Source organism: Phacochoerus africanus, chromosome 4 (assembly GCF_016906955.1).
Source record: "Phacochoerus africanus isolate WHEZ1 chromosome 4, ROS_Pafr_v1, whole genome shotgun sequence".
In the NCBI taxonomy this organism is placed as follows: domain Eukaryota; kingdom Metazoa; phylum Chordata; class Mammalia; order Artiodactyla; family Suidae; genus Phacochoerus; species Phacochoerus africanus.
The window spans coordinates 142,499,041-142,510,587 of NC_062547.1; the positions used below are offsets into that span (position 1 = coordinate 142,499,041).

Genomic DNA, 11,547 nt, shown 5'->3' on the forward strand with positions numbered 1-11,547 from the left:
CAACTTTGATCACTTCAATGATTTTAGTTCTGTGTTCCTCCAAGTTGCTACTTGATATTTGCATTTCATTTTGGAGATGTGTGTATCACACAGAGGAAGTCCAAAGCTGTCTCTTGTATTTTCATAATTTCCATTATTCTGTCTATGGTCATGCCTTTAGCTATTAAATAGTTCTTAAATTGAAAGGCACTGGAATTCAGTTATTAAATACTGTGGATTCTGAAGATTTCTGGATTAAAATCCCACCTCTACCAGTTTTTCTTCATACAGTCTTTGATAAAACATTTGTTATTTCAATTACTTGGTATCATATCCTATACATGCTGAATATGAATTCTACTGCTTAGACTTTTTGTATCAAGTAAGTTAATATTCTTATAAAAAGTTTGTCAAATACACTGTGCATGACACAGTGTAGTTATTATGATTCAAAAGAGTAACATGAGTTAATCATTGGAAAAAGGAAAGTGAAAATCTTAGAAAGTGATTGGGGCCTTCCATACTATTATTTTCCATAAAAGTTATCTTTTGTAAAGTTATTTTCAGGTTAATCTAGAATATCTCAATGTTTTGAAGTCTTTTTGATAGAATAAAAAGTTCCTCTGAAGTCAGTTTTTTTTTTTAATTTTTAAAATTCAATTTTTTTAAATGGTCACACCCAGACTTCCCATTATGGCACAGCAGAAATGAATCTGACTAGGAACCATGAGGTTGCAGGTTTGATCCCTGGCCTTGCTCAGTGGGTTAAGGATCTGGCATTGCTGTGAGCTGTGGTGTAGATCACAGACGAGGCTCAGATCTGGCATTGCTGTGCCTGTTGTATAGACCAGTGGCTACAGCTCTGATTAGACCCCTAGCCTGGGAACCTCCACATGCCGTGGGTACAGTCCTAAAAAGACAAAAAATAAAATAAAATAAAATAAAATGGCCACACCCCTGTTACATGGAAGCTCCCTGGCCAGGGATCAAATCCCAGCTGCAGCTGTGGCCTACATGGCAGTGGCATATTGCTTGATCCTCTAACCCATTGTCCCTAGCTGGGGATTGAACCCATGCCTCCACAGCAACCTCAGCAGCTGCAGTCAGATTCTTAATCCACTTCACCATAATGGGAACTCCTAAAGTCAGTTTTTAAACATTTTGGAAAGTCCAATTAGCACTATGGATATGGAAAACTTTTTGGGTCTAGAAAGTTATTTAGATAAGGGTCTCCTTGAGAAAAGTCTAGACTATTTTGTGTTGACAGTGATGTCTTTTTTCATATTTATAAGTTGCTTCAGATACTTTAGAGGTCTGAATAAGTGTTTGAAATCTTTGTTCTTTTCCATTAATGGTGTTTTCCTCAGAAAAGTAGAACACAATATGTTTTGATATTTGTTTAAAAGTTAGTAGTTGTTGGGAGTTCCTGTCATGGCTGAGTGGTTAACGAATATGACTAGGAACCATGAGGTTGTGGGTTCAATCCCTGGCCTTGCTCACTGGGTTAAGGATCCGGTGTTGCTGTGAGCTGTGGTGTAGGTCACAGACGTGGCTCAGATCTGGCATTGCTGTGACTCTGGCGTAGGCCGGAGGCTACAGCTCCAATTAGACCCCTAGCCTGGGAACCTCCATATGCCACAGGAGAGGCTCTAGAAAAGGCAAAAAGACCCAAAAATTAATTAATTAATTAATGTGATACAACCTTACCAACAGAATAAAGGGAAAAACCCCACATCTCAGTGTGGTCTATTGATCATCTCAATAGACACAGAAGACTTTCAACAAAATGCAATACTCCTTCATGGTAAAAACACTTAAAAAAAAAAAGTTAGTAGTTGTTACTTCCTATTAACCATGGAAGCAGCCCACTATATAGTGTTATAGAATAACTTTTAAAATATAGTCACCAGTCTTCATTAAACATTAGCAGGACCCTTCAAGGATTCCAAGACCATGTCAGCATGCCGGGAACCACTGGACTATCAAAACCCAGACTCTGACTTCAAAACGTGTGGGACAAAATAAATACATGGGCCACATGGTGAAAGATTAGGTATTATAACAGATCTTGAAATGAGGCTGGAGTTGAAAGAAAATCACTCCCTATTTGCCTTTTTGAAGGAACACTTGATAGGGCATATGGTGTTTTCTGTGGTTTTTAAATGAGTAAATTTCCTGAGAGAATATCAAACATAATGAACACTTCTGTGAAGGCAAAAAAATCAAGCCAACTTCAAGACGCACATATCTCAGTATGACTGAAAATATGGAATAGTTCGCTGTGGTTAAAGGATGTGGTGCACGTAGAATAAAGGCAGAGAAAGTAATATGAAAATCTCTCTTAATTTTCAGTCCTGTCACTTTGAGTAGATTTTCAGTACTAAATACCAAGTCACTTTGAGTAGCAGATTAAAGAATTTGGATTTTCTGGAGGTAAACTGGGAGGTATCAAAATATTTTGAGCAAAAGTCAACACTGTGTGTCAGATGGACTTGGAAGCTATTACAGTAATCAAGGGTAGTAGCCATTCATTTAAAATAGTTCTTAGGCAGGTAGCTAGATGAATTATAAAAGAAAACATATATACAGAAGCATCAGTAGCATCATAAATGGATAATTTTGCTTTTACTGTTGAGAAGCACTAAAGTCTAGAGGTAATTAATCTTCCTGTAGTTTGGTATGAGAGTAGAATTCACAAGTGAGCCTTCCTTGTTAAATAGATGCAAAAGGGAAGAAGCCAAGGCATAACTAAAAAAACCCAGAAATTCTAAGTAGTGAGCATGAGCAATAACAAAAAAAATATATTATGAAAAACATAGTATAAACCACATTGGAGACTGTAAAAAAAGATATGCATAAGTATTAAGGTTTAGAAAAATGGAACTGTATAGATATATGAATGCAACACTTTTCTGGAAACAAATTATATTAAGAGCTAATAAAGAACAAAACGTAGAATAGTTTCTCCCTATACAATGTGTCAAAGCAAATTGTTTTTGTAAAATGTTATATATATATTAATTCATAACATTACTTAAAAAAATACCCAGTTTGTTACTCAATTTTCTAGGTTCTTTTTTTTTTTTTTTTTTTTTTTTTGCGGACAGAAGCAAGTTGCTTTTTCATCAGTAGATTCCTGGTTTCCTAGATACCCCAAAGATGGCGAGTCATAGAATTCTTGCACACAGAATCCTAAGCCTATGAATGTGGGAGGTACTGAACTACAGAACAAAATGATTTCCCGATTTAAAATCCTGGGTGTTTATTTGATCAATTTTATTGTCCCTTCATTTCTGGGATTATTTTTAAATTGTGTGGGGAGTTTTCCCAGGTGCCAGCCATAATTTTGGTTTCTACGAAATATTTAGCAGCACTGATTTCACTAGCATGCCTCCCACAAGAAAAATGTGGTTCTCCTTTTCATCAATGGTTAAGGAAAAATTCAGAGAATGAAACAAAACTTTGCAGGATAATGGTGCAATGTGTATTCATGGAGTATGTACTTACTTTTTGGGCCACGTGATGTCACTCTCGGCCGAGAAATTCTCGCTGATTCAAGACCAGCACGGCCATCTTTCAGGCTTTTGAAAGACGCTGCAGTCTTAAATAGTCTCTTAGTGCAGAGCAATGACGAACACAGCAGGATGAGACTGAAGGGATCAGAGGATTTCCTTCGGTTTTGAAAAATTTTTGCTAACTATAAAAAAGCTTGAATATTTGAAATGCTGTATCCAAGTCGAAGCGACAAAGGGGACCGGAATCTACTGCTACTGTTTATCATTTTCGCAGCCTGGGAGGCGGGGAGCGGCCAGGTCCACTACTCAGTCCCCGAGGAAGCCAAACACGGCACCTTCGTGGGCCGCATCGCCCAGGATCTAAGGTTGGAGCTGGCGGAGCTGGTGCCTCGTTTGTTCCAGTTGGATTCCAAAGGGCGAGGGGACCTTCTGGAGGTAAACCTGCAGAATGGCATTTTGTTTGTGAATTCTCGGATCGACCGGGAGGAGCTGTGCGGGCGGAGCCTGGAGTGCAGCATCCACCTGGAGGTGATCGTGGAGCGGCCGCTGCAGGTGTTCCACGTGGAGGTGGAGGTGAGGGACATTAACGACAACCCGCCTGTGTTCCCCGGAACACAAAAGAATCTGTTCATCGCGGAATCCAGGCCGCTTGACTCTCGGTTTCCACTAGAGGGCGCCTCGGATGCAGATATCGGCCAGAACGCGCTGCTGACTTACAGGCTGAGCTCCAATGACTATTTCTCTCTGGATGTGCCGGCCGGCGACCAAGAGGTGACACCGCTGGGGCTTGTGCTGCGGAAACCTTTAGACAGGGAAGAGTCTCCGGAACTTCATTTAGTGCTCACGGCTACCGACGGAGGCAAACCCGAGCTGACTGGCACCGTCCAGGTACTCGTCAAAGTGTTGGACGCCAACGACAACGCCCCAGCTTTCGACAGAACTCTGTACGCGGTGAAATTACCGGAGAACGTGCCTAATGGGACGTTGGTGATGAAGCTCAACGCCTCAGATTTGGACGAAGGCTCGAATGGGGATATTATTTATTCATTCTCTAGCGACCTATCTCCAGGCTTGAAATCCAAGTTCTCCATAGACCCCCTAAGCGGGGAAATTACGGTAACAGGACCCATCGATTTTGAAGAGAGGAAAGCCTACAAAATTCGAGTAGAGGCGACGGATAAAGGCCTTCCACCCCTAGCTGGTCACTGTACAGTTCTTGTGGAAGTTGTGGACGCTAATGACAATGCTCCAGAGGTGACTATCAAGACGCTCTGGCTCCCTGTGAAAGAAGACGCACAGCTGGGGACAATCATTGCTCTTATCAGTGTGATTGACCGAGATTCTGGTGCCAATGGGCAGGTGACCTGTTCCCTGGCACCCCAAGTCCCCTTCAAGCTGGTGTCCACCTTCAAGAATTACTATTCGCTGGTGCTGGACGGCACCTTGGACCGCGAGAGCGTGGCGAGCTACGAGCTGGTGGTGACCGCGCGGGACGGCGGCTCGCCTTCGCTGTGGGCCACGGCCAGCGTGTCGGTGGAGGTGGGCGACGTGAACGACAACGCGCCGGTGTTCGCGCAGCCCGAGTACACGGTGTTCGTGAAGGAGAACAACGCGCCCGGCTGCCACATCTTCACGGTGTCGGCGCGCGACGCGGACGCGCAGGAGAACGCGCGGGTGGCCTACTCGCTGGTGGAGCGGCGGGTGGGCGAGCGCGCGCTGTCGAGCTACGTGTCGGTGCACGCGGAGAGCGGCAAGGTGTTCGCGCTGCAGCCGCTGGACCGCGAGGAGCTGGAGCTGCTGCAGGTCGGGGTGAGCGCGCGCGACGCGGGCGCGCCGCCTCTGGGCAGCAACGTGACGCTGCAGGTGTTCGTGCTGGACGAGAACGACAACGCGCCGGCGCTGCTGCCGCCGCCGCCGCCGTCGCCTTGGGCGCCGCCCGGGTGGCCCGGGGGCGCGGGCGGCGGGGCGGGCGTGGTGAGCCAGCGGGTGGCGCGGTGGGTGGGCGCGGGCCAGGTGGTGGCGAAGGTGCGCGCGGTGGACGCGGACTCGGGCTACAACGCGTGGCTGTCGTACGAGCTGCAGGAGGCGGCGTCGGGGGCGGCGTCGGGGGGCGCGCGGAGCGCGTTCCGCGTGGGGCTGTACACGGGCGAGATCAGCACGACGCGCGCCCTGGACGAGGCGGACGCGGCGCGCCAGCGCCTGCTGGTGCTGGTGAAGGACCACGGCGAGCCGGCGCTGACGGCCACGGCCACGGTGCTGCTGTGGCTGGAGGACGGCGGCCCGGCGCCCAAGGCGTCCTCGCGGCGGGTGGTGGGCCCCGCGGCGGCGGAGGCGGCGCTGGTGGACGTGCACGTGTACCTGGTGGTGGCGATCTGCGCGGTGTCGAGCCTGCTGGTGCTGACGCTGCTGGTGTCCACGGCGCTGCGGTGCTCGGCGCCGCGCGGCGAGGGCGCGTGCGTGCCCGGGCAGGCGCGGCTGGTGTGCTCGAGCGCGGTGGGCAGCTGGTCTTCGTCTCCGCGGCGGCGGCGGCGGCAGCGGCAGCAGGTGTGCTCTGGGGAGGGGCCGCCCAAGGCCGACCTCATGGCCTTCAGCCCCAGCCTGCCTCCGTGTCCTGGATCTGGAGATGTAACCAGTGATCCACAAGCTGTGGATTCCTCTGGGAAGGTGAGTTGCTCTAACATTTTCTTTACTTTTTTTTCATGTATTTCTTTATTCTTGAAAAATATTTTAATCATCCTGTAAGGTACATTAAAATAGTTTTTTAATCCATTTGTTCTAGTTCTGCCAGAATGCTTAAGTTTATTTCCATAAAGTGAATACTTAGCAAGCACCTTTTTTGTTTCGACTTCCAACTGTGAATCATTATAAGCCTTACATTGAGCAGACAGTTCCTGAGTGCTGAGTCCATTTTATTTAAAACCTGCTATGGGAATCATCTTGAATTCTTAACCCACTGCTGCCACTGTACCTGAAAGCTATTAGGTGAAAAGAAATGTAGTGATTACACATTCAGTAAACTGCGACACCGCTCTATCATTTGTTTATCTCTAAACTATGCATGGCATTTTTTTTTTTTTTTTTTAGAAACCAGCACTGTAATTTATTTAACTTCGACACAGACCCTGAAAGACTCCACAATGTCTCTCCTGACCCCAGAGTGCTAAACCAGGGGCTGTCATGGAGCCAATCGCTCTTTTGATCCCTTTGTACAAAAGATGGTAAAGGGACCAACTGGACAGACTACCAGTCAGATAAGCATCTGTTAATAGATGAGACAGAATTCGTGTGGTATTTTAGTCTAATAATATAGTTTTTAAGCAACCCATGGCAGATGTATGCAGTAATCATTGCCTTGTTAATTTTGTAGTTTTCTACCTTTCCGTAAACTGTCTGGAGACCTGGTGGTCAGTACTAATCAGTTTCAGTAACTTCAGTAAGTAACTTCCAGGAGTTCCCGCTGTGGCACAGCAGAAATGACTCTGTTAGTGAAAATGTGGTTGGATCCCTGGCCTTGCTCTGTGGTTCGGGGATCCAGTGTTGCCCTGAGCTGTGGTGTATGTCACAGACATGGTTTGGATCCTGCGTTGCTTGTGGCTGTGGCTTGGGCAGGGGCCTGCAGCTGTAGCTCCAATTCTACCTCTAGCCTGGGAGCTTCCATAGTTCACAGTACAGCCCTAAAATCAGCCAATAAATTTTTAAAAAGTAGCTTACACTATATATAGAAAATAGTTGCCTTACTTTAGAAATATAATTTTGACATAAGTGTTTCAAATATAACTTGTTCCCACATGTTCACATATATTTCTCTACATTGTCTGACAGTGTAGATCATAAAAAATGTTAAGTATCTTTTCTACACTTAGATAAGTTCTTGAAATTCATGTTTTATCTGATATTGAAGAAAATAATTGTAGGTACTTTTTTTTTCCCCTTCAAGAAGACTTTCTCACTTTATTGAAAATTTCTCTTGGTGATAAAACACTTGGGCATTAAAAATATACCTACTTTCTGCACTTTAAATTCTCTTGAAATTCATTGTCTGGAACTTAATCAGTTTAGGGGAGGATTTATTTTTTCTTTCAATATTTCAAAAAAAAAAAAAAAATCTAGGGAGTTCCCGTCATTGTGCAGTGGTTAATGAATCCGACGAGGAACCATGAGGTTGTGGGTTGGATCCCTGGCCTTGCTCAGTGTGTTGAGGATCTGGTGTTGCCATGAGTTGTGGTGTAGGTCACAGACGCAGCTTGGATCCTGTGTCGCCATAGCTCTGGTGCAGGCTGGTGGGTACAGCTCCTATTCGACCCCTAGCCTGGGCACCTCCATATGCTACGGGAAGTGGCCCTGGAAAATGCAAAAAGACAAAAAAAAAAAAAAAAGAAAAAATCTAGAGATGAGTTTTGTGCCTTTAAAGTAGCTACCTGTTAAAACTTTTGTGTCTGGATTGTGGTGTGTGAGTTTCAGATTGGTGGTTCCTCACAGTCTCTTTAGGCCAAGCATTTATTTTCTTTTCTATTTTGTATTTTAAGAACTTCCTTTCTACTTATATTGCATTTTTGTAATATGATTTATGTTTCTACTCGAGGATTTTACTTTTTATTGTGTTTGGTACTTTATAAGGCATTTCTTAATTAAAAACTCGAGCAATATCAGGGAGTTCCCATCATGGCTCAATAGAAATGAATCTGACTAGCATCCATGAGGACACAGGTTCGATCCCTGGCCTTGCTCGGTGAGTTAATAATCTGATGTTGCTGTGAGCTGAGGTGTAGGTTGCAGATGTGGCTGGGATCCAGTGTTGCTGTGGCTGTGGTGTAGGCCACTAGCCTGGGAACCTCCATATGCCCTGGGTGCAGCCCTAAAAAGGCAAAAACAAACAACCAACCAAACCAAAACAAAACAAAAGACCCCCAAAATCAGAGTGCCCTTTTAGGAACAGATCCACAGTACAACCATGAATGTGCAAGTAAAAATCACTTTAAATAAAACATTTCAGTACTTTGAGATTTTTCTCCAAAGAACACAGTTGGTATAAGCTACAATCTATTTTTTCCATTTTATTTATTTCAAAATGTGAGTATTCTCTAAACTCCTGTAATAAAACTTTTCAATGTCTGTCAGCACAACTCACCTTTAATCCAGATTTATACCTTAAATTAGCTCTGTCTTTGCACTTTTTCAGATTCCATATGCCACTGCAATCAGGCCCAGGTATTTGATTATGTTTTATGGATTAAAAGATACTAGAAATGTCATTTCCTCCCCTTCCTGAAAAAAAAAAAAAAAAACCAACTCCCACCACTCCTCTAATATCTTCAAGCTAGTATTATTAAGTAACACTACATTTTCTATAGTTATAATTTTTTTCTTTATCACTGGTGTCTGTATTGGTATAATTGATAATTGAATCCCTTATACTTATTTTTATTCTTTTTCAAAATACGGGCTATCACAGTATGCAATTTTCAGATGACCAGTGAACACCTCAGTAATGAATTTATCTTGTGGGCCATCAGAAAGCATCAACACATTGGGATTCAGGGAATTTAGGATTCAAAATAGCTGGGAAGTTCAAAGTGGAGAGGTGAGAGCTTGGAAGACACTTTAGCATCTTGCCTAGTAACTGCCCTGCTGTGCATCAGTAGGTAACACTCCACAATTCAAGCCAGAATCATGAAGCCAATAATGAAACTCCCCTGTGCCCACCCCTAAAATGTAGTTTCTGGATAGGGCTAACTAAATTATGACTCCAACTCAGACACTTTTACGAGTGACAGGGACACTATACAAATGTATACAAGACCACATAGAGCATATTCCAGGCAAGGTGGGGTCTATTGTCAGCCTATCCTCAGGTCTGACAATGCCAACTGCTTGAGGCACATCTGGAGTCCTTACTGAACTTTCTGGTTCCCAAACACACCTCAATTTTCTCAAGTAGTACTGGCAAATTTCCCATTCAGTTCTTCCTGAACATTCTGGTTCCCAGATATGCCTCAAGTTTCTGAATTAAGTAGTACTGGCATACCTTTCCTGTGATTCTTATCCAGTGAAGTTTTAGAAGCAATAATGGTATTGAGTTGGTTGGCAAAGCAAGTTCCTATTATTTGACAGGATGTAATTTAAAGGCCATTACTTTTTATTTATTATTGGAATAATAATACGTTGGGACATTTATATTCTTACCTGGTTAAACATGCACTTTTAACAGCAATGGAATTTAGTTTATGTCATTACCTTGTGTCGAGATTATTAATCAATGATAAACTTATTTTTAGACCCTATATAATAGCCAACACTGAACATTTCTATTTGAATGGATAAATTAACTTGTCATGTTTTTTAAGAAAATCATCACATTTTCATTCATGTTTTATAAGAAGAGTAACACTTACAATCAGAATTTGAAAAATATTGACACTAGAATCATTCTAAAGGAGCAGAGAAGTGTAAAAACATTTTAGTAGCATGCATATATTGATGAATCAAGTGCCCTCATTCTTGTAAATTTCCTTATTCACAAATGTTTTATTTTCAGATGTTAATAATTATGAGTTCAAAATTATTGATTTCTTTTAAAATACCTTTTATAATTCACAATATCATTAAAAACAAGAAATTAACCTTTGGATAACTAGAAGCTCCATTTTTCAGTTTCTCGTGTTTGGAAAAAGAGAAATTTCAAGTTTTATCAGTATTAGAGGTATATTAATGGAGAATTTCATTTATTGAGTATTTGATTCCAAGAATTTTGAGAGTGAGGAAGTATTTTTACTGCGGGTGATGAAAACATTATTGACACTTATAAAAATTATGAGATAATGCCCAAACTGTGTTTCTGGGGTATTTGGAAAGCGTAAATATAACGATGAAATGAGTTGTCTCTGACCATAGAAATCATACATTTTGAATTATTTTCTTTTGAATCATAATTAGGATTCTTTTTGCTCTGTAAGATATATACCAAAAAAGTGAAATTTCTCCCTGTATAAATGATTTCTCAGTAAAAATATTGCTGTTTTCTTAAAGACAGGCACACCCCCTCAGACTGTGCGGTAGCAATATGTAAAAGCTTTGTAGAGTGGCACTATTCTTAAGGTAATAATTTCCCCCAAGGAGCCAGTTTTATTCCTGAGAATTATGAAAATCATGTGTGGCTAAACTGAGCCCTGAGAATAACTACCACTTAGAGAGCACTCGTTCTCCTCTAGGTACTGTCCTTGGCGGCTAATATATCAGAATTCATGCAACTCCTGTATTATTATGATGATGTCATAAATGTTAGGAAAGTGGAAACTAAGACAGAGAGAAGTTATTTTCCCTAAGTCTCATACTTAGTCAGCTGGAGACTAGAAATCAGAACTGGGACATTTCTGATGCTGAAACCTGTGATCTCCTCTCTACATTCTAGTGATGACTAGAATTTAGAAGTTGTAAATACCTCACAGAGAATTGAGATGGGTCTAAATATATTTAAGGTTTATTGAACATCAAAACTAGGACATAGGAGAAGTGAGTTAAATGGTATCACTTGAAGAGACAAATCTGTTATCCAACAAAATTCTAGTACACCCATATTACACAAATATTACGGGTGTTTCAAATTTAACTAGTGACAATCATGGTTAGGGACGCAGTTACTTCTCTGTGATTCTCCAAGAAAATGCTCCACCAGGGATTAGCCACTGTGAATACATGTGAATCTTTGAAAGTCCAGAGAGATACAAATATGCAGTATGTATTATATATACAAGATATATGTGAGTCTTCGGCAGTCCGTAGATATTCAAGTATGTAAAGATAGAATGAAAAGATGAGTTGTTAAACTCATGGAATTGTACTTACACATTAAGCCACCGGATGTCGCTGTCTTCCACAAAATGACCTCAGAACAAAGGCATAATCCTGTTTCTCAAGACTAAAGGAAAGAGCTGCACTCGGAGATCTCAGCCATTTCGATAAAATGCGATGCAACAAATCAAATAGGAAAATTCGGAGTTTATACGTGTGTTCTCAACTGCCAAGTCATTGATTTACAAAACAGACGGAAAGTATG

The 11,547-nt window shown here is 42.4% G+C and overlaps 1 protein-coding gene across 1 annotated transcript; it reads left to right on the top strand.

Moving 5' to 3' along the window:
* Positions 1-3,648: 3,648 nt before the first annotated feature.
* On the top strand, positions 3,649-6,173 carry LOC125124735 (protocadherin alpha-9-like; the record flags this gene model as incomplete). The annotated part of the gene is made up of 1 exon (XM_047774751.1): positions 3,649-6,173. A coding segment is annotated over exon 1 (2,472 nt), but the record flags the coding sequence as incomplete, so codon positions are not given.
* Positions 6,174-11,547: the final 5,374 nt, after the last annotated feature.